The 22,157-nt window shown below is 42.5% G+C and overlaps 2 protein-coding genes across 2 annotated transcripts in view; one reads left to right on the top strand and one right to left on the bottom strand. All coding sequences in view use genetic code 11, as the record gives it.

Annotated features, from left to right (window-relative positions):
* The window catches only part of EGR_03995 (hypothetical protein), a gene marked incomplete at both ends in the record, with an annotated part of 17,889 nt that extends 15,532 nt beyond the window's left edge, over positions 1–2,357 (top strand). The window contains 3 exons of the mRNA XM_024493244.1: positions 106–186; positions 1,239–1,266; positions 2,247–2,357. Coding sequence (XP_024352343.1) covers positions 106–186; positions 1,239–1,266; positions 2,247–2,357 — 220 coding nt within the window. The remainder of the gene's footprint in view (positions 1–105; positions 187–1,238; positions 1,267–2,246) is intronic.
* A 1,422-nt stretch (positions 2,358–3,779) lies between these two features.
* On the bottom strand, positions 3,780–14,310 carry EGR_03994 (Rap guanine nucleotide exchange factor; the record flags this gene model as incomplete). The annotated part of the gene is made up of 6 exons (XM_024493243.1): positions 3,780–3,897; positions 3,981–4,264; positions 4,333–4,428; positions 4,609–4,776; positions 8,497–9,258; positions 14,185–14,310. The coding sequence occupies 6 exons, from the start codon at positions 14,308–14,310 to the stop codon at positions 3,780–3,782; spliced, it is 1,554 nt and encodes a 517-aa protein (XP_024352342.1).
* Between the last annotated feature and the right edge of the window lie 7,847 nt (positions 14,311–22,157).

Here is a 22,157-nt window from a genome sequence, read left to right as displayed (position 1 = left end):
CTGTTTCGTGATGTGAGTCGGCCAATAAGTGTGAATCGTATAAATCACTTACTAAATTAATGCCAAAACAGATATCACGGAAACCAAGTGAATTTGGTTTCCCAGTTGTCGAACATTTAATCATTCAAGGTTATCCCTCGCATTGAGCAAACAGAATTCAAATATTAGTAGTACCGAGGTGAAAAAGTATTGTCACTAGGGGCGAAGGACCTACTCGGCAAGTAAGTTATGGGATGCAAGTCATCCGTTAATAGATCTTCAGATCCAAACACATACAATGAACTTGACTATTTCTAAGGGCAATAGTAGCAACAGACGGTACAGAAATACAACCAATGTTAACAGAGTGCTGACACGCGTGCAAGCGGGTGGCAGACGCTGCCGGCGGTTAAATCTCTAAGAAATTTAGCAACTGGAATCACAGGTACCCTATCGGTTTGCTTTTGGTCCACGGACATGGGGAACATGAGCATTGTCATTTCGAGTAGTTACCTGCCTTAAACCGCCACTGGTGATTCTTAAACAGAATCGAGAAAAGGATTCATTGGTTGGTTTCAATTTTGATAAAAAAACAGCTCCTTATTAATTCCTTGTAGCTTTTGCCATTGGGAATCGAAAATTCAAAGGGCTCCACATCAACATCTAGCAGATGATGCATAACTGCTCCTTTTTTGCGTGATTTATTTGTAGGTTTCGCGGTTGCCTTTACCTCAGCAGTCGATACGCTAGACAGAAGTACTCAAATTATGCACGAAAGCACATCAAGCGCGACTTCTACTCCACCTTACACCAAGGTCTTGTTCTCAAGTACCCAGTCCGCCCTACAGATTTCCACATCAATAGTTCCGACACCTCAGTCGATGTTAAGAAACATTAGCCAATTACAAAAGAAGCCCTAATCAAAGAACAGACTAAGCTCTTTGGTTCCGAACTGAAGAAACAACAATGGGGGAATGGTAAAGCCTACTTAAGAGAAATTGTAGAAGAAATTTGGATATTTTGTTTAAAGTGAAGTGTGATTGTGGCAGATACAATCTAGAAGGAAAAACGAGACACGTACCTCGAACAAAGCACTTCCTTAGGCGCCGTAAACAAGAACGCTTACATTGGAAGAAATTCTCCAGTTGAGTTGAGACACATCCCATTAATACCTATATAGTCAAGACAACAGGGTCATTAGTTTGCTTGCTTAAAATATTACACCATCTATGCTGTTTAAAGTTTTACACTTTTGGTAGGGTAGATAAATTGCAACTTAACTTTCAAGTAACTCAAAAGTACAAATAACCAAATATTTCTCCAAAAGACGCGAGCCTAGAAAATAGAGCTAGGTCTTGATATCGAAGCTCGGTAGAATTACATCCAAGAGGATCGGTGAAGGTAGCATTAAAGTATGGACAAAGGCAATCAAGCAACGCAAGATAGTACATAGATCAAAAAAATTATAGGAATTTGAACAACCTTAAGAACCTCATCTTTTGCTCGTCTATCATTGGTACTTCAAGCATATTCCGAAGAGCGGAACAAACATCAGAGCTCGGATTCATTTATTGGGAGAGATTATATACATATCCAATAAGAACGTCTCTGCAGCCAAGAATTTGGCTCAGGATGGGGTTATTAGAGTAAGGTTAAGTTGAGGCACGGAAATAACGAACCAAATCAACAACGATGAAGCTAGCTCGAAACTAGCCTACAAAGGGGGTTGACCAATGACAAGTTAGCATAGTTCAGATATAAATAACCTTGGTTTTTCTTATGAAACACTAAGACGTGTACTATTTAAAATAGCAATGTCGACATATTAATTAGCACAAAGTAATTAAATGATCATATGCCATAGAAACCACCCCAGCCACTAGCAGGTAAAAAGTTACTAATAACCGTCATTTTCGCACTCATGGATTAAGAAAGCTTCTATCAAATCACCCGTGAGTTGCCTCATCGGTCATTTTGGGGGAGTACAAGCATTCAAAAAAGTGGATTGAGCAAGCCGCTCTAGAAAGAAACAAAACGAGTAATGCGTTAGTAGGTTCTAGTGACGTAATAGATTAGTCCCATTTAACCTGCCAATAGCGCATCATATCCGAAATTGGGATTTGGACCATAAACATTCTAATTTTCATCTTCATTTCTATTTTGAGTACGACGCTTATGCATAATCAGCAAGGTATCCGGGAAAGCTTCAGCTGTTTATTAATTTAAATTCATTTAACTTGCGTTCCCTTCTCTTTTACATTTACCAGTTAATAGTAACTTTGGAAATGATTTTCTCACAGTTCATTTTTAATCTCTTGCATGTACGTTCACAGGTTTGGTATCGTGTACGTACAATTGTGTATGAGGCTCTTAATTAATAACATTTTCTTTCAACTACTCAAAGTTCGATTGAGCGTTTTGAAATTCTATGGTGCTGCGTACGTTCCATTTCCCTGTTTATTGGTTTCACCATCGCCCTTTCGTTTCCAGACTGCTTTTAACGAATTTGCATTTAATTTCTGGCTCTGCGAGATAACGACCTTTGCTGTTTTAAGCTGTTCTACAGTCGACTGCTGCTTTTGGTAATTCCAGTATTACCTGACATTTAACTTATTTCCATGTGTTTATGTGACACAGACATCAGTTTATTACACAAATATTTTGAAATTTAGGTATCTTGTGTCGGTGAAACCGTCTTTGATGTCTTTTTTGGAGGTCGACTATACAGGGAGCAGTCTAAGTGTCTGTGGGCCCCAAGACATCGTATCTAGGTTGAATCTCCCTAAAGGCCATTTCACTGTGAAGCCCTTTAATGATTTTACCAAAGTTGTTATCTCTGGACAATTTTCAAATGTGCCCTTGGACGTAATCTTCCTAGCCATCTATTCTCGTGCATCCAGTCTGTCTGGGACCATCGTTGAACAATCGAAATCATCAGCATCTCGGCATATTCTGTGGTCTTTTCCCACCAAAAAGAACCCTTTAGTTGAATTATGGACTTCTATGGACTCTATAATGACGTTTAAGGCGCTGGTCTTGACCTACGTTCTCCGCACCCTCTCCTTCCACTTATTGAATTTAAATGTGCTTTTCATATTTTTCTTTTTTCTTCTTCTTTTGTATATCCGCCGTCTGTTTTAATAAGAATTACAATTTTTCGATTTTTGCCGCGCTTAGATTGGACTCGAAATGTCTGAACTACCAACAGAAGCCGAGTACGAAGAGCGCTTTAGATCACGCTTTACAAATGATGACAAAGAATTCACCGCATACGTAAACGAACCTCCGCCGTCCCCACCCATTTTCGAGAAGTGGATTCCCAGAAGGTAAAAAAACGAGACTGGTCAAATCTGCCCTACTTTTAGCTCTCGGTCCCAGGCCTCAGCAAATCACAGAAATTCTCATAAATCCCGACATTTTTGTCGGAATGACGAGCGATCACACCGAAATGACTGACTTTTTGTAACCAATGTGGTTTATTATCAGTTTTGACGAATACGCCTGTCTTTTTGTACCGTATCTTTCCCACTTACTTCTCTTGAAGGGGCCACCAGCTATCTACATCTAGTCGGTTATTTACGAATTTTTATAGACAGTGGGGGTTACAAAGCAAAATAAATGAACCGCAAGGCAGTATCCATTTTTTCGCAAAACGGTAAAGATCTGAGAGGATAAATTGCGCGTTTGAAAGGAAATGAAAAGGGGACAGGAAAGGTGGGCTCGTTAAGCTATCTTTATTGGCTTTGACAACATAGAAGTGGTATCCGATAGGGATTGGGGTGGGAGATGGGGAGGTTGCCCTAGGAGGTCTCGCGTTTTCTGCGGTTAATGAGTTCGTGCAGCGCAAAATCGGGGTAGGCTCTTTTGAAGTCTGCTATGAAGTCGAGTATGTCCAAGTCCGGTTTGATGTCGTATTGCCTGGGAGAAAAGTGTAGAGAAGGGAAGGTTGTAAATAGCGATAATTCTACTTAGATTAAATGAGTAGAAGAAAGGATACTTACGGGGCCTTTCCGTCGGCGCTATCCTGCTTGACGAAAAAGTTTATTATCAGGAAGTGCTTCCAACTGCGCCAAAAGTTGACAACTGGTCCGTGCTCCGACTTGTACGTAGCGATCATACCTTTGGGAACTTCGGAGAGGAAGAGAGGGTTGATTTGCTCCAGAGCGATGAGGTTCTGCAGCGTGAGCCCGAGGTATGGAATGAAGGGAGGTGAAGCCTCAGCTAGCTCGCGTCGATAGGTGGAAAAGTGCGGCGGCTGCATGTAGGGTCTCAGGCGAGCGAGACGCTGCAGTGATACACATGTGGTTGATACATTTAAGAAACTCCAAAAGAGGGGAGAAAGTGGCCACTTACTGCTCGAGTCTTCTTGGAAAAGATATTTTCCGGAACTAGAAGAAATGCACAGAGTATGGCGAGAAAACTGTTGAAGTTCTTCAATGAATGGAGGTACTACGGAGGAAACAAAAGTAGCTTGTGATTGGAACTGCAAATTTAACCAAAACTTTGCATTCGTTTTTACTAATCCTAGGATCTGTTAAGTAGTTCCTTTGAAATCTACTAGTGGCATGCTAGCCCTTCTGTAATGGCATTTTCGAGGGCGGTTCAGAAGGAGACCCCTTGAGGACTTACATGCATGACCTTGAGTAGTTTGACAGCATGACGTTCTCTCTGGGATACGGGGGGTTCAAGGAGTAGGGTGGCCGCCCAATTTGAGAGTGCGGTGAATTGAGCCGCACATGCTGCCATCGCTGGAGCCTTAAGCGCGGCCAGAGACTTTATATCCAGCAGCTCCTCCAACTGTTCAAGCCAAGAAAACGAAAAATTCACAGTCAATCCATTCTTAAAAAGGACTTTTGATTTTAAGAAGATGCTACTACGGCGATGCCGTGGGTGTCGCTACTCACAGCCGGTGCTTATGCAAGCCAGTCTAGACACTGTTAATCGATATGGCGGACATCAATGACAGTGAGTGCGTGAATTCAAGGCGGGGTGATGAACATGTAGATATCCACAAGCATCTATAAGTGACGTCAAACCCAATACGGTATGATGATGGGACGGCCGGTCACCCGTGGTGGTTCAGCTCTCAGCCCATAGCTTCCGTATTCATTCCTGTGAATGGACATTCAGCCAATGCATAGAACGCCTGCCTGATCAACGCATCACCTGCAGTGAGGTAGAAGTATACAAGAGCGAGATCTCTTCTTTAGGGCTGTGAATATAGCACAATCCTTCCCGAACACAAACTGGAAGGTACCGATTTCACTTGAACACGCATTATGTTACCATCGCAAGCTGTCAGAGAGACAAAGATAAGCCTCCCACAGATTGATTAAAGGACCCTGATGCCTGAAAAATGCAGAAATCTATTGATGATAGGTCTGATGAAATAAATGAGCGTTTTCTCAAATTCCTTCCTTCTATGAGTGGATAGGGAGGCAATGTGCGAGCATACAAAACCAAAATTTCAAAACCATCGACCATCACTACATAGCCAGATTCTTTACCGTACGGGTTTCAGCATTTCTGAAATAAAGATGCTTTTCGAAACTCGCCGCTGCCAACTCAAGCAGGAGTTGTCCACCGCCTCCAATGCAACCAACCGATCAAATCATCAATTCCCTCCTTACTCCAGTCTCAACTTAGGTTTCTCATTTGTCTACCTAGCTCGAACTCCGCCTGCCGGAATGGAACTTTCCATTCAAACCCTCAGGTGGAAAAAGAACCACGAAGTAATTGCAAAATTTATCTTATTTAAAAACGACACCGGATGTTTAGTTAATACAACTTCGCAGAGGTCAGAGATGGCGTCGATTAACCTAAGAAATTCTTAAAAACTAGTTGAAAATTGCATTCGTTTGTGCCTAACATCCCCCTCATTTCCAGCCGTTAAGCACACAAACAAAGACGCAAAGGAACCGCCCGCTCTGGTACAAAGCTTTGGCTCACGAGTGAGTTCACAATGTAACGTTTCTCAACAATGCAAGAGAATTCTCACCACTCAAGTCAGATTAAGCATAGTCTAGGCGAATAGAAAGGGAGGGAGAGAGAATGAGACTAAGCGCTCCTTCAAATGGCATCATCGACCTGACCGCGGTGAGAAACAAACTTTGCAAGATGACACATTCAATTGAAAAAGAAGACGCTGATGAAATACTTTAATTATTTGTTTAACTCTCATTTTTTGGTTACGTGGGCACTGAAGGCCTCGCTGATTGTGCTTTCACGGGGTGGCATGGCCTCCGGACTACGCCAGTCACCATCAGCCCTTCTGTACGCCACCAATACATTTTCCGCCCTGGTATTTTGTCTTCTTTCGACTTTAGAGAAGTCTCAGGGCGCTACAATGGTAGCAGCGGAAAGCGGACCTGATACTAAAGGACAAATACACTGAATTCCACCCTTGAATGCGAAACATTAATACGGCGGAAGAAGGGCATGTACTGTGGATGGAAAAATTTGTGACAATCCCTAACAGAAGGGTTGAAAATGACGCCTATCTTTGGCAACTGCAGAGTTCGTTACGGAGCTGTTTGCGGCATCTGTGTGAAGATGTCAATTGCTTCAATCCGAGACACCGCCTTCACCTCTCAACCTGCTGAATAGAACCCAGGTGGATATAGCTAGGCAAAACTGAAGTGAGAGCAAGCTGGCAAGGAGGGAGAGACGCGAAGCCCTATCCCCACGAAACTACTATAAACCCCGTCCTTTACCAAATGACTGCTTCTAGACAAGTGTTCTTATGGCTAGCGATGGACATACAAGACGGATAGCACATTTTCCATTCCCCAATACAGTCCCCAAACAGAACGAAACCCTAGGTGCAGTAGAATTGTCATGCAAAATTAGTGACGGTGCAGTCAGGTATCATCTCAGTTGCACGCGAATTCGATGACTGGCGCGATTGGTTCGTGGGTGTTTTTGTTTTTCTTACAGCGCCGACTTTGCCATGTTGGCCGACACGCGTAGTTAACCAAGGGGAGCCACGAGGACACCGCTCAAGCCAGGCGAGGGGCTGGGCAATACTTTAATTGCTTGTTTAACTCTTCTTCTTGCTTACTCGATTACGCTATTGTACTTTCACTGAACGACATGACCTCGGGACCATGCCAGTGTCCCTCAGCCCTTTTTTAAGTTGTCAATACATTTTATGTCCTGGTACCATAGCATTTTCGGTATCAGGCAAAACTCAGGGCGCTACAGTTGAAAAAGAACCTTTTTCCATCATCTGTGAATGTTTAAATCGGTTTTCCTTCAAATGGTTCTGGTAGGTACTGCCAGGATTTATTAGACCTGAGGTCACTGTTTCAAACCCAATTACCTTCCGCAAGTTCACAGAAGGTGAATATCACCTTTATGCACAACACTATATCGGTTACAAAAGTACAGTAGATATGAACTTTAACACCAAGGCTGTTGAGCTAGTTAGGAGTTTGGAATGCAACCAAAGACGTTTGTAGTCATGCAAAACGTAGTACCACAATTTGCTGTCTTTGAAGTCGACAAGGCATTTGACGTCTACTAAGAACAAAAGCTTGTCAAACCTGACCGACGGAGCTGTCGTTATTCTCACAATCCTCTGTGCAAGTGTTTGACAATCACATTAGATTGTGATTGTGATTGTGATTAGATTGTGAGAAAAAGTCCCAAGAAGTACGATCGTTTCTCTTTAGGTAATCGCCTGTCTATACTCAAGACATAGAGAAATGAGTGACATTTCAACGCGCATTTTCAAGGGATGTATGATTTAGTAAGGAGACCAAATCTATTTCCGAATTTTTAGGCAATTCACGATGCTAAAATGTTAGTTTATTCGTGTATAAGGTTAAGGAAGCGAAGGCAGCTTCTAGGGAGGATGGTACAAGCAGAAGCGCGCAGGGTCAATATGACCTGCCAATTGGCAATTCATTGAGCACCATAGAAAGGAAAGACTCACATAAAGGAAATGAGTCCCATTTCATGTGTCGGCCATAATCCCAAGGGTTCGTGCTAAGTAAAGGCACTTACAAACGCATATTTGGCTTGGAAATTATCAGCTCTTATTTCAATAGACAGTTATCAATGTTTTGCCAATCATTCAATCACCGACTTCGAGTACTTCACTTTCGTACAGTCGGTTATGGTATGATCTTTACGGACAAGAGGAAACTTCAGGCTCTTCACTGGTGTTATTCACCTCTTGAAATTGTTATTTTAATACCTCTGCAATCCACATTCCAATTCTATTCAAGCAAAACCGTAGCGTGATAATTAGCAGCCAAATTTTTCATGATATTTTGTGACCAATTCAGCGTGCAAAAGCCCCATTTGGCGACGAGGTTTTATGGGACCTGATTAATCAACTAGGCGAAACCCAACTAGATTACGTTCGGATTGTATAAACTAATGCATGACTTTTTTGGCTCCCGTTATTCACTTGTCACGTTGTCAGTAGGCTTCCAGCCCTTTTGTACGCCGGTGCTTCAATAGTGAACTAAACCAAATCACGGGACAGGAACAGAGTTGGCAACTACTTACCGTAAGCTGAGAGTACTTCTCGGCCTCCAAGTAGGTGATCTGCTCCGCCAACTGTTTTGCCGAAATATCCAACAGACTTGCGCGTCTCCGTCCCCCTGAGGCGGAGTTACGCGAGTGCCTCCGAAGCGTTGCTGTGGTGACGGGCACCGAGGACCCGAGGAGACGGCGGGAGGAGGCGGGAGAGCTGAAACACGAAGCTGTAGAGGATCGACCACCCGCTACAGTTGTCCCCGTCACCGACGTCGCCTCAAAATCGATGTCGGAAAGGGCGGTGGTAGAAGGAGTGGGTGATGACTGGAGGGAGCTCTCTCCACCTTGACCGATAGAGAATGAGTTGCGCGCTGAGCCGGAGGAGGTGTTGGGGGTAGTGGTGGTAGTGGTGCTCTTGAAACCGCCATTCTTTAGCAAAGAATTGGGAAGGGACACCGTCGCACCGGCTACAGCGCCGATAGAATGCGAGCGGCGAACGCAGACATCCGGGGAGCCGGAAGTATTGGTGGGAGAAGAGCCGTGAGCCTCCCCAATCGTCCGTGGAGATATGAGTGGACTGCCAGTAGAAGTGATGGTGGAGTTAGGAGAAAGTAGAGCAATCTCCTGGCTTGGAGTCGAGATACGTCCATGCTGGCACCGTTTTAGCAGATTTGACAGGGTAAAGTCGAGAGCTCTTGCAAGCCCACCATAACCATCGTCCATCACACGCTCTCGAAATAACCTCAGGAGGGAGTAGGTGTGCGAATTTAAGTCCGTGGTAAGTTGGGAGATCTAAAACATGAAGGGATTCTGACAATTAGTTTCGAAAGCTGCGACACGTCTACTTTTGAACCAATCTCAAAATTGACCTAACCACATCAGTAAACGATATTTATACCTAAATCTGTTTAAAATTAAATCATGATTTATTTGGTACATTTTAATTATTGTCATAAAACTTATTAATAAATCGTGACAGTGGAAATAAAGTCTCAAAATGCAAGGGAATAAAATTTGCGATAAGCTGTTGGATAAAAACTGCGTTATTGAAGGAGGTGAACTTTTTTGAGGCAATAAGTGCACCTCCTTTTTAAGAAATAGATTCAAGAAAGAAAAAGTGGACGACCTTGATCAATTAACATTGGAGACTCTTTTTCTGGAAAGTGGTTAAAGATCCACAGGCATTGCAAGACCGAAATTTCCCAACCTACGAAAGTAAGCATTGTTCCAAGTTTGTCGGTGTTTTCTTACTCCACTAATTTTATTCCAAGAAATACTCAATTTTGATTTACAATATGGAAGAAGATGCAATCCGGAAGAACGAGTCACTGACCTCCAATAGGGCAGAGTTGTTCTGCTCATATTTAATCCGGTAGGTGTGGGGACAAATGGGTAAACAAATTTAGGGGATGGGGCAATAAGTACAAACTGTTTACTGGAAATGCAAAATAGTCCAACGGATTGTTGAAAATAGAGCTTTTGGATTAAGAAAACCCGTTCTCAGGCTATCAGCTTTAACACCAAGGTTCCGAACCTAACACAATAATTCCAAGAATGCTCAGTGATCGTCCTTTGACGAAGAAGCATAAATATTCCGCATAGCTAGGCGCTGTTTCCCCAGGAATTACAGACCGTTGTAGGTACTCAATGATAGGGTAGTATGTTTACTGTGAGGTCTTAAGATCAAAGCAACCGACAGTATCCGAAAAGAAATGCGGAAGAGGTCTTACATGTTTAAACAAGACTGCGCCTTCTCACAGTCTGCATGACTCAAGTGAACAACATGAACATGAAAGTGTTACGCCGTGCCGCTGCATGCTGAAAGCCAGGACCGTTATAAGGATGGGAACAACTTTCAAGGTGTCCAGACTACACTTGTTTTCGAAAGTCTCTGAATGCAACATTTCTGCATTTATCCCGGGGAAGCTTTGCTAGTACGACTGAACCGTCCTAGGACATCCCACCTTCCTGCCTTCCTAATAAGTGGGCAGTTCTCGACATTATAAAAGCTGTTAGACGCTCCCATTCACCATTGCTATAGAAAGATTCGCCTCTTGCAAAACTTCACGGCGGATTAGTCGGATCGGGCAAACTTTCCAGAAATTACCACTATTATGAGCTGAGAGCTAAATCATCACGTCCAGGATTGTCATCAAAGTGAAGTCATCGTTTGCAACATTTGAAAACCCTACTGCTAAGCGGCCTGAAGCCCCAACACTGTACAGTACCGGGGTTAAATATCCGTGGATTTAGATTGTGCACCTTTGTTGATAAAACCCTCCGTACATCACCTTATGCTGCACGGTCCACCCTTTTGCCTCCAATCTTGACCAAGGGTGTCTGCATTGAGCGTCTGTTTGGTAGCCCGGTGGCATTTACTACTGCCATGGGCAGCACACTTTTTGGAACTGTAAAAGTTAAAATCCCAGTTTGACTTAAACATCCCCTCCCCATATGTTTGGGGCGTCGTGGAGACGGCAGTCGTCAAGCCTATCAACGACACTAGGGCCTTGTTGATGTCCGCTATTGGAGACACTATGACCGAGGTAGGTGTTACCGAAGTCTTTTTCCACGCTACGCAACGAATTTTTCTGAAGGACGAAAATACGATCTGCACAGTTTTCTACACAAGGTAAGGGAGCAAGGAAAATCACAATTTTATCCTCTCCCAGGTTACTTTACCTAATTTACATCCTCAACGCCAAATTACGGTGCACGCGTTTAGCCTGCCGTCCAAAAAGCAGCACAACCAAAAGAAACAGGCGGAGGCGAACCACTCATTCTCGACATAAAATGCGCGGTTCTCACGCGATAAAGACCTGCGGCCTAAGCTTGCAGCCAATCAAGAAATCACTCATTTTACAAACTTTGCTTACATAGTGACACATCTTAAATGTCCGATGCAGCTACTTCTCTGGGAGATTTGGGGAAATTAGGACTGATGGATAGAGGATCCTCGTTACTACTGAGAATGGACTTCGCCATGAGATATTTGCGAAGAGGAGCGTTTGCTATATCAACTCGTTGCTAGATCATCTAGTTATTTTTTAAGACGTTGTTCTCAGATGATAATCATAGGGCCTAGTGTCCATCACGCCTGCTGGCCAATATGCTCCACCACGCACACACATACACTTTGAATAGTAAATAAGTTTGCCCATTTGCGAAGGACACTTCAGCCCTCCCCCAGCATTAATTCACTTTATATCTTATGGCCATTAGGTGTTTAGTTTTGACACGAGCTGGAACTCTATAGACATGCCTAAAATTGCGATAAAGTGGCTAGTCTAAATTTCTTCGTGGTACATTAACTAAATGCAGCGCGATAGTCAAATTAATCAGGTCAAAATATAACCGAACGTGGCGACTTATTCATGAGGTCCTGACCTTCTGATTATGCCATGGCATTCCACAAATTTCATTTTGTAAATGCCAATTTGGATAAGTGGGTGTGAAGCCTTGGTTACCTCCAAAATATCTGCGGGAATACAGCCTGACCTCACTTTTGGCTTTTACCCGACTTTGGAAATCCTGAATTCCGCTTTGCCAACTCTGAATGGACAGTTATAACTATTTTCGGGATCAACTACTCACTTCACTTACCCCTAATTTCCATTTCCACTTGTTGAAACAAGAAGCAAATAGTAGCAAAATCCAGAAATAAAACAACGCTTTAAAATAGGAAGGAAATTGAACCAGTGGTGGAGATAAACAAAGAACATTAAAATGACGGTGAACGAGTCAGTTAGATTTCCATGCCGCATTACCTCTTGATAACCGACAATGAGAAAAAAAACGTCGAGGAGTTATGCGTGATATATATGGAACATAGAAACGTGGTTTAGGGGCCTTCGTTACCTTGAGGTCAGTGTTGACTTGACCCTAGGACAAGCTTAATTAGGTAGTCTGGACAAGTAAAGGCATCGTAAAATGTCGTACAGGTGGATAATACCTCAAATAATCACTGCAAGTAGTGCGAAAGGTGGACAGACGCCCACTGGACGAAAAGGCTGTTGATATTGGCGATAACAGGGGTAGTAAGACGCATCTTTTGCACATGTGGCACTTCATTCCACGTTAGTGCCCTCATATTAACATGAAGACAAAGTTATTATCACTCAGTCATGTTTCATGGGTATCATAAATGCTCATTTAGTGACTATTGCCATTCGGAAGAGCGGGTAGACACAACTGCGGTAGTTTGATAAACGAATGATCGAACAGCGGAATGAATGAAGGTGATTGAATTGGGAGTTAATGAGGGAATGAACTGATATGGTCCTTTACATTAAATGAGAAAAGAGATGGCCCCTTTAGCACCCAAGTTCTTCTTCTAATTTTGCTTGTTTTGATCTTCCTTGCCTGTGTGCAATCTCGAACCTCATCAGCTACTTTCTCAGTTTCCTGAACATCATTTTCACAAACCCACCCGATTTTGGGTGCCAATATGGCAATTAACATGAATGAAACCAGGGACGCTGTTCAAAATGTCGACTACTTTCGGGACTTTTACAGATACGAATCACTGGAATGTGACACATTACCGCGCACTAACAGCAATGAGAAGAGCAGCCACGGAGGCGCGAAAGCGCCTGCCCTTGATGACGGAACCTGTTGCCAGTCCATTTTTCGGCATTAATTGAGAGAAGTGAATCAGCCACACTAGACTGAGGTCGGGCTAGTGAGGTCAGCTGGGATGACCTCGAGATCAAAAATCGCCCTGACCCAATGCTACAGCGGCCAAGTGAGTTACCAAGTTAATGCCAAATTGTAAAAGAATATTTTTTTTACGATGTGAGACAATAATTTCTGCCCTCGCTTCCTCCAAAAAGATTCAACGAGATTCGATGCCTATTCAGAGTGTGGAAAAGGGCCAAGTATCCCTCCCTCATTTCTGACTAGGCGGTATAATTGTTTTGATGAGACTCCTGGCCCCCCTAGAGGCTAAAAGAATTACTGAACGATCGTAACGATGGCCTGATTGAATCTCGCCCTACTTAACCCCAAATTTTAAAATACAATTTTCTTCGCAAATGCTGATGTCCAGAAATGTTGATATTCATAAATGAGGATGAAAGTGATGAGTGGAGGAGGAATGACGCGAGAGAGCTGGATACAGCTCCTTGCAGCAAATGATTCATCTGCTGCTGGAAGGAGGATAGAACGCAGAGAGCACAGGCGAATATGCTATAAAAGCATAAATAATCCAAGTCACCCAGTCATCCTGTCTCGAGTAAAGTAGCTGATAGGACAAAAACTCTCGATCTATCATTTTTTTAGAGTGGTGACATTCAAACTGCGATATCGAGGATAAACTAATCAACGATTTCAAAATTCCACATAAAATTAGAATATAAGTAGGAAAAAGGGGATTATGGAGTAATTAATGGGAAATAACACCTCAAAACGTCCAGTTTCATTGTAATCATCTGATAGGAGACGTTAACACAGAAGGTCGACTGCTTTCTTCACAAGAGACCGTTCTTTTTGTCATATAAAGAAAAAAGCGAAGTTTCCCAAAAAGTGGATGACAAATGTGTCCCGAAACGGAGAAGTGGAGAGGTAGTGGGAAATAAGGATGAACCGCTAATCGTGGTCGGACAACGTGAAAGGTAAGTTAAAACACCCACATAAATATCGTATATATTTACAGCGATACTTTACACGCAAAAATGGAAAAAGGAGTTGTTAGAGGGGGTAATGGATTCAAATACTAACCGACGAGGACCGCAGCGTCTTGATAATTTGGTTTGGTGAACGTTTGACTACGCAGACTATTCGGCTAAAAGACATGGCCTCCTGACCACGTCTGCAGCCCCTTGCCTTTACGTAGGTTAGTAGCATAGGCTTTGCCTCCTAGGTCAGCTTATTATAACCTCAGAGAAAACCTTCTTCCATCAATGATTAGTGATAAAGCAACTAGAATAATCCTTCGTAGAAAGTAACGTGGTTGGGAAGAGAAGAAAACTTCTTTCATGCAAGGGTCAAAGGGGTAATTCGGTTACCCATCTACTCCTGTGGATCCCTGTATTATATCTTGACACGGGCTCATATCGCAGATCCACTGCGATAACTAAAGCTTAAACGACGAAAGACAGAAGTAAAGCCCAGACAACCCACCACGCGTATGAGGTAGGAGATAACGACGTTGCAGATCTTCTCCCTTGCCTTCTCGTCAACGGTGGCAATCAATTTGATACTGGACTGGAAGAGGAGGTAGCGTTGAATGAGGAGGCTGATCAATTCCTCCGGAGTGACGAATGTACGGTACATCACCAAAAAGACGTCCAGTGTTAGGAGGACTGGGTGGACAGAAAAATATAAATCCAGTCACTTTCTACCAAACAAGCGAAGGAAAAGAAACACTACTAGATAGCAAGATAGAAAGATTCTCGTTTATTTTGTGGAGTTTCAGTGAATAACTCGGTAGCAGAAACTGGCGAAATCAATCATTTAAAGTTAAACAACTTTGTATCTTCAAGACTAGAGATAAGCCTTCGACAAAGCAGTCAACGCATTTTAGCACCCTACCCTGCCTAGAGTTGGGCAAAGCTCATTATTGGTGAGATTTCCAAACCAAAGTTAAAGCTATTCCAACTAATTCCTTGAATTTTTATTTACTGAAAGTAGGCCTTGAGATAAAAGTTCTATCAGAGCATGAAAATACTTGGAAAGCGACCACTTTGTCGTTATCTAGAACTTACATGATCGATGCGAACGACCCAATGAAGTAGCGTAGACGATGAGAGCATCAGTCGTGCCAGCTTGGACCTGCAACTCGTTTTCCTACAAAAAAATTTGAAAAAAAAGTCAGCATTTTCAAAAACAAACAAATGAATCATGCGCGACTCACAAGGAGGATCTGGGTTGGTCCAAGTTTTGGATTGACGTGTCAGGAAGTGACAAAATCTAAGACGGTTTCCTGACTCTTAGAATTAAATATTACGTTGTAAAATTCGCATTTTAAACCTTTTATTGTAGGGAGAAAACCTGGAATATGAAATACATTTTATAGGCTTCTTGAAGATTTACCCATGCTATCATCAAAAAAAGTATTTCATGTCCCATTCCACAATGAAACACCCTGCGACCAATTCACTCAAAAGAAATTTTGCCACCCCTTCACTTTAAAAAGTAGGTTTGAAAACATTCAGGATGTTCAAGAATTATCACAATTGAATATATCCGTTAAAATCTGTGAAGGTAGGAGAAGAAAAAGGATTGTCAACTTGGTGCATTTGGGTGTGTCAAGTGACCAGACCAGTCTTATGACCCAACCGCCCTTGCAATGTTGTGATGCAAGGCTGAAAATGGTGACTAACCTCAAGCTATAATGCCTTAAAAGAGATGAAACATCTGCTTTGGATGTGCTTTGAGCCCAACTTCGTCACCATCAGCTCAGATTGGTGGTAGAGCTTTCCTGTCGAGTGGATTTTAGGTTTCAAAAATTACGGAACAGGGCGCCCCATGGGTGTCTAGACACAATAAGTACAAAAGAGAGCGTTCAAAGGAGAATATATGCAAGAGCCGAACTTTACTTTGAAATGAAAAACTCAAGTACTGGCGACTTTTGAACCTCTCGCAAATTAATGTTGTAATCTATGTCAGTGAATTGTGTAACGGTAAGTGACTGCAATCAAATGGTATCGTGGCATATCATTATTTATCGGGGAGAAATTAGACTAGATTGGATTACTGTCTAAATATCCATCAAACTCACTCGAAAGGAAAGGAAGGTATAGTGAAAAGCCAGGGGGCAACGTATGAGGCAAAAAACACGGAACTTTGGACATGGGATGCGGAGGAATCTACAATTTCGTCTTTTCAAAGTAGAAACGAAGAAGGATGTTATTGAAGGAAAGCCTCAAACTGAAAACAACTTCTCGATTGCATTAATTGTTGTTGGGGCTTTTTTCGCCAAATAAAGTGCAACGTTTAACTTGCTATAAAAGAAGCATTGTGGTTTTTTGAAAAAAACTGCCTATTTTACCTTAAAAGGACCTTTAACTGCTGTTTAATGATTCTAACAATAAGGAAACTTTTGTCTCGTACTCATATTTTCTGTTTAGACGAAAAGAAATGGTTGCAAAGGCATTTCAAGTCATCGCTTTGACATGCAGAGGAGGTGCCAAGCATCGACTATCACATCACTTACAACAGACAACCACCAGTGAAAGCAACGCGTGGACAAGAGGAAAGTGATAGGACAACCAGACCACGAATTGGCCACTTGTCACGTGACTCATGGACAATTTCGACGGAATTCAGGACCTCTGGATTCAGAGGAATAAAAGAGTCAAGTAGATGGATGCATAAGCAAAAAGACGCAAGCAGTGCTTATTTGTCGCTAAGATGCGGAGTAGGAAAGGTAAAAACAATATCAGCAAAAGCAATTACTTCGGTCATCCGCGATTTGGCCTCCATGCTGATGGCAAGTAGTCTATGCTAGCTCTCTCACCGGTCTGTTGCTCGTCAGTAATAAGGCTACTTCTCAAATGGTAGGCTTCATAGTGCCTTCGAGAATAGTTCATTTGTACCCGTAAAAGATTAATTATCTGGGAATATCACTAATTAATTCCACAAGACCAGATATATTTGGCATGGGAACTGGCGATAGAAAAACGCTACCGTCACACGCTATCTGCCAGATTTACCTTTACTCTGCTGAGGTGGTTGTTCCTTTAAAAGCCTCATTTTAGGGGTGTGTTCACGACATTGGGTAAAGAACCAAATTGAGCGTAAGCCCACTTCAGAACAAAACGCTACCATGACCATGACAACAGCGCTTTCTATGCACATAGCCCGAATTTGCCAAGTCAGCGAAAGTCGTACGTCCAATAGGAAAAACACTGCTTTTGTCTCAACTCTGTCCTCCTCTTGGAAGAAAATAAATTTGGTTTGATTCTGCTTTTTCCCCAATTTAGCTACCGTAATAAACAAAAGCCTGATTGCGAGGATAAACGGATCCAATGACTGGGGACAGGACTCCTAAGAGCTACTAATTCAAAAACACTTTCAACTTCCCTCCTTTCAAGATCTACACAACTTCCTCTTTTTTGTAAAAACATATAATCCGAAAGGAACAACCGTAAAAACCGCAGTAATCTATCGCAAAAATGACAGGACCTTCGGAAACTAAACTAAATAAAAAGGTGTTAACTGAAGCTGACATTTATAAATGGAGGAAAATTAGCCTCCGAAAGTGTGTTAAAGACTGTGCGAGTAGATGATAAATTTAACCCATCTAAGGGAATCGTATTCACATTCTCCTTCCACAAATACTTCTCAATAGAAAAGGAGAAACTCAGGGTTGTTAACGAATTCTTTTTTTCTGACATCAGTAGATCCAGGCTAAAGAGAGAAGGCATGGAAAATGTGTAACATCGAAAAAGGACCATAAGATCCATATACGATATTATTACTTACGGAGTTGGAGTTGTCCAACTCCAGGTAGGGCGTGGCATCGAGTTCCATGAGGAGAGGATGCAACCGTTCCGCCTCGTTCACTGAGGGCAGTTCCACATTGACAAGACAGATGGGTGGGGGGAGGAGTTTGGCGTCGGAGTCCACTTCCGTCTCATTTTCCAGAGAGGAGTACTCGAGGGAGCCCTTCCGATTTGTGTGTCGTCGACGATGCTCATGAAATATAAGCTCGGGTGTCCCCGGTAAGTCCGTTAGCAGAGGTTGCGAGCTCGAGGGCACCCTGAAGTAGTCACGCAGGATACTTGTCACTAGCGTGTCTGCGGATAGACCAAGTATCGAATCCATCACACACACACACAGAGGGAGAATAAAACCTCTGTATGTCTAACAGCCACAGCCTGGTTTGAAGAGGTAACCGACTGAGTTAGTGAGGTGGCAGTAGCGGTGTCATCGGTAATTATGCATAAGAATGAGCGCATACTATGCACGTATAGCGAATGCTTAAAAACGGACACGCCATAGGCTTCTCTTGATCTCTCACTCACGCACGCATTAACTCAACACTTCCTCCTCCGGCCTGTCAGACCATTCAGAAGCACCGAGGCGTTTCGACACTGAATTCACCACAGTTGGCAAACCCAAAAGAATGTGGTAACAAGAATTGCGTACTTACTTATCAAGTCTTGGGTTTCGAGCAACTGTGACTTGCTACCAACCTGAAGCCACCAATGATCGGACAGTTGGAGGTGAAAGCAATAAATCCATCCGAACTTGAATCTCAAATACTGACGATAAATTTTTACATGCTTTTGAAATTGAGGAGCTTTAAAAAACCTAATAGCAAAAACCCAAGCCATTAATTCTGCAAGAGTACTATCAACTTCCCATTTTTATATTAGTTACAACAAGGCTTACCAGCAGCATCGGAAAGTCGGGCTTGCAAGGTACTATTGATATCTTACAGTACGACGGGGTTTTGAAAGCTACCTACTTCTCTAGGCTCCACCATTAATAAGTAGGAAAGTGTCCACTTCAATCTTAAATTAAACGCACATCGAAGATGCAATGGGGAAGAGCTGACTCCGAAAATAGGGGATATTGCTTCCAAAGGAAATAACTCCGTGCATCTGAGAGTATCCAGAACTGGCCAACTTGTCAATATCTATTACCATTTATAAATTTAGCATAATTTTAAAAAAATGAAAAAAACGTTTCCAAATTCTCCTTGCATTTACAACCTAAAATAGTGACAGTGACTGAGTACAGCTATTGTAAATGGAAAAAACGGCTTTTCACAGTGACTTTGTTCGGAAAAATGGGTGGTTGGTACTTCTGAGCGATGAGAGCAATTTTATTCCGTCAAGATGAAGAGAACACTTCCTACTGACAGTACACACCCATGCACGAGGGAGGACGTTGCAAGTTGGAGAAGAATGGAGGGTGCGGATTCACTAGAGTCCACGTAATCGCCTGACGTGGAATCTACCGAGTTTGAGGGTCAAGAATTCGCAACTTGATTAATTAGCATGTATGGAGGATAATGTGAATGTGTAATCCAACTTCTGCGGTATTCGGCGCTCTCCACTTTTACGAACCGCTTAGTCTGAAGAAGCATTGATACTCAGCCCAACTGCTTCTAGCCCAGTTTTACCTCCCAACTGCCCGTTCTATTTGGCATGTGACCATGTAATTGTCGTATGCCAGTGAGGGGCAATGATCATTGCCTAGAGAGATGCCACAAGTCGGTCGATCAGCAAGAGAACAAGCTAAAAACAGGGCGCTATCATGCGAGCGGAAAGAAGTGAAGAACAAGTTGGCAGCCCTTCAAGCTTATTGTCATCTGGTAATGCGTTTCTCATAAGTGGGACGCGTTTGCTTAGCTACTCAGATTCCAACACAGTAGCATGGTGCATAAACTGGTTGCTTAGTCACTCTCGCTAAACTAAATGTGACTAGTACTTGTTCCTGGCGTGTTATTCCCAAGGCGCACTACTACCATGGGTAAGGAGTGTTCCAGAATGCGAATTCTAAGCAATACATTCTGTTAACACGACCTCCTCAAAAGCTGTGGGGACTTTACGAGACATTTATGCAGTCATGGGCTGGAGTTAAATCCGCAGGTTTTAAGGTTCGCCCGACAGCTGATGATACACAAGTTCAAAATAAGGGGAAGAGAATCAGTAGGGAGCATGCTAAACAATGATAGTTTGACGTGAATGGATTTATGCCTGCTAATATCACCATACCAACAGTCATATGCATCTGATGGGCTCCTCTCTGCAAGTGAAAAGAAGTTATGGTACCAAGAAATACCAAAAACCGCGAAACCTTCATCGCCATTTGAAATTCCGCAATTTTGCATTGTCATCGTCCCCTAAACGAACAGCAACTGCGTCTTTTAATCCACATCACCATTTAAACGTACTCTTCAACTGTCAATCCATAAAACGACCTGTTTGTGTATTTAAAGGTGTGTCGTATTACCACTGAGAAGGGAATATAAACATTCTGATTGTAATGTGTGCAATCCCGCGCATTACACCACCGGCTTGAGGGGAGGGTACTTCAACAAGAGTGCTTAAACACCCCAAAGATTAAAATTCCGCGTTTTGCGATCCTAATGCATCAAATTAGGCGCTCAAGGCCCCTAAGGCCCTTTGCTATTGGTGCATTTGAGTACCCCACTTCTGATCGGTAATTCAAATCAACCAATCAGTACAAAACAGTCTTTGAACAAGTCTTTCTTGGCTATATTTTGAGCTAATTCCTTTCACAGAGATAACACACAAATGCGTGTACTAACCATTAGATGACTACACTACCATACCCAGTCGCCATACCTTATAGTTCTCATTACTTTGTGACTTCCAAAAAGGCCTAGGGTGTAACCCAATTCACCTCACATTGTAGGGCTAAAAATGGGACTAAGGTGGAGGGAGAGAGGGAGGAGTGCAAACGACGACTTTATCCCTGCAAAAGGCAATACATGATTGCATGCGTGGTTAAACGCCTTCTCTTCGTGTATTCCCCCGAAACACGTAAGGGAAAAACAACGGAAGCAAAGGCGACTACGAGAAAGAGACGGCTCATTTCAAAGTGGGTTAGTGAAAAAGTAATTGTTAAAATAATGCATGTCAAAACATAAATGGCCTGAAGATAATAAACGCCATAGTGGGACGCATTTCAACCCAATTGTCTAAGCAATTAATAGACCATGGGAGTGGGTATCATGTTTTTCCGTAAAAGCCTAAATATTTAACAGCATTTAATTTTAGGAATCAATACAGATTCCCTAAAATGAATACAAAAGAATTGTGCTTTTCATTAAAAGGAAACGATACTTTTCCCCCACCAATCACCCTTCACACCACTGCCATGGAGCACTGTCTATGCCACCGGTTTTGACACTTTCCTCCTCCTATTAGTTCTTCCTTTCAGTGAAGAGAGTGTTACTTTCCGACTTATATGTATTAGAACATCTTCGAATATTTGGTGGCAATAATAGAGGGTAACCTGAACCTTTTATACATCCTTTGTGAATGTGATCAAGGCCGTAGAGGTGCACAACCAACCACTTGTTCCAAATTAAGACCAATTGTGGAACGAGGGCCTTAATGAAGGGATCGAAACCGTCCACAAAAGAACTGCTGCTGTTAATGCCGACACAAAAAGAGCAACGATAAGGAGATTGCAAAGTCATTACGGCAACTTGTGCTTTATGAGTCTGAAAATAGCCTCCCAGCATTAAAGTGGCAAGGGGCGACCATCATGGAACAATAAACGGCACATCCACAATAAGGCGCTTAAAAGCGTGTGAAGCTACCGGAGAACATCCCAGATTATCCCGCCGAATTCCAAAAGATGAACCATTATAGATGAAACCAGGAAGCTTGCAGCAATAATAAAAAACAATTTTTATATCTTCGTTCCCGTTTCGATATTAACTTCAAAGCACTTCAATGCTCCTGTGATAGACGACGCTCAAGACAGAAAGTGTTTTAATTGTATACCCAATTACGCGATCTTTTTCAGTCTTCGATGGAGTGGGTGCCAGTATTTCAACCCATCTGAACTGTCATAGTGACTCACTGCAAGGTTTATTCACCTGACAGTAGCTTCAGGGATCAACCAGACATTAAATGTCTCAATTGCTAATTCGTGCAAAGTGCTCATAAACCTTAGTAAACACACAGCACAAACCCACGCACGACACAAACAGCACAACTACTGGAATTTGCACATTTCAATCAAAGCAGGAAATATAAATC

Source organism: Echinococcus granulosus (assembly GCF_000524195.1).
Source record: "Echinococcus granulosus chromosome Unknown EG_S00023, whole genome shotgun sequence".
NCBI lineage: Eukaryota > Metazoa > Platyhelminthes > Cestoda > Cyclophyllidea > Taeniidae > Echinococcus > Echinococcus granulosus.
This window is presented reverse-complemented; position numbering and strand designations above follow the sequence as displayed.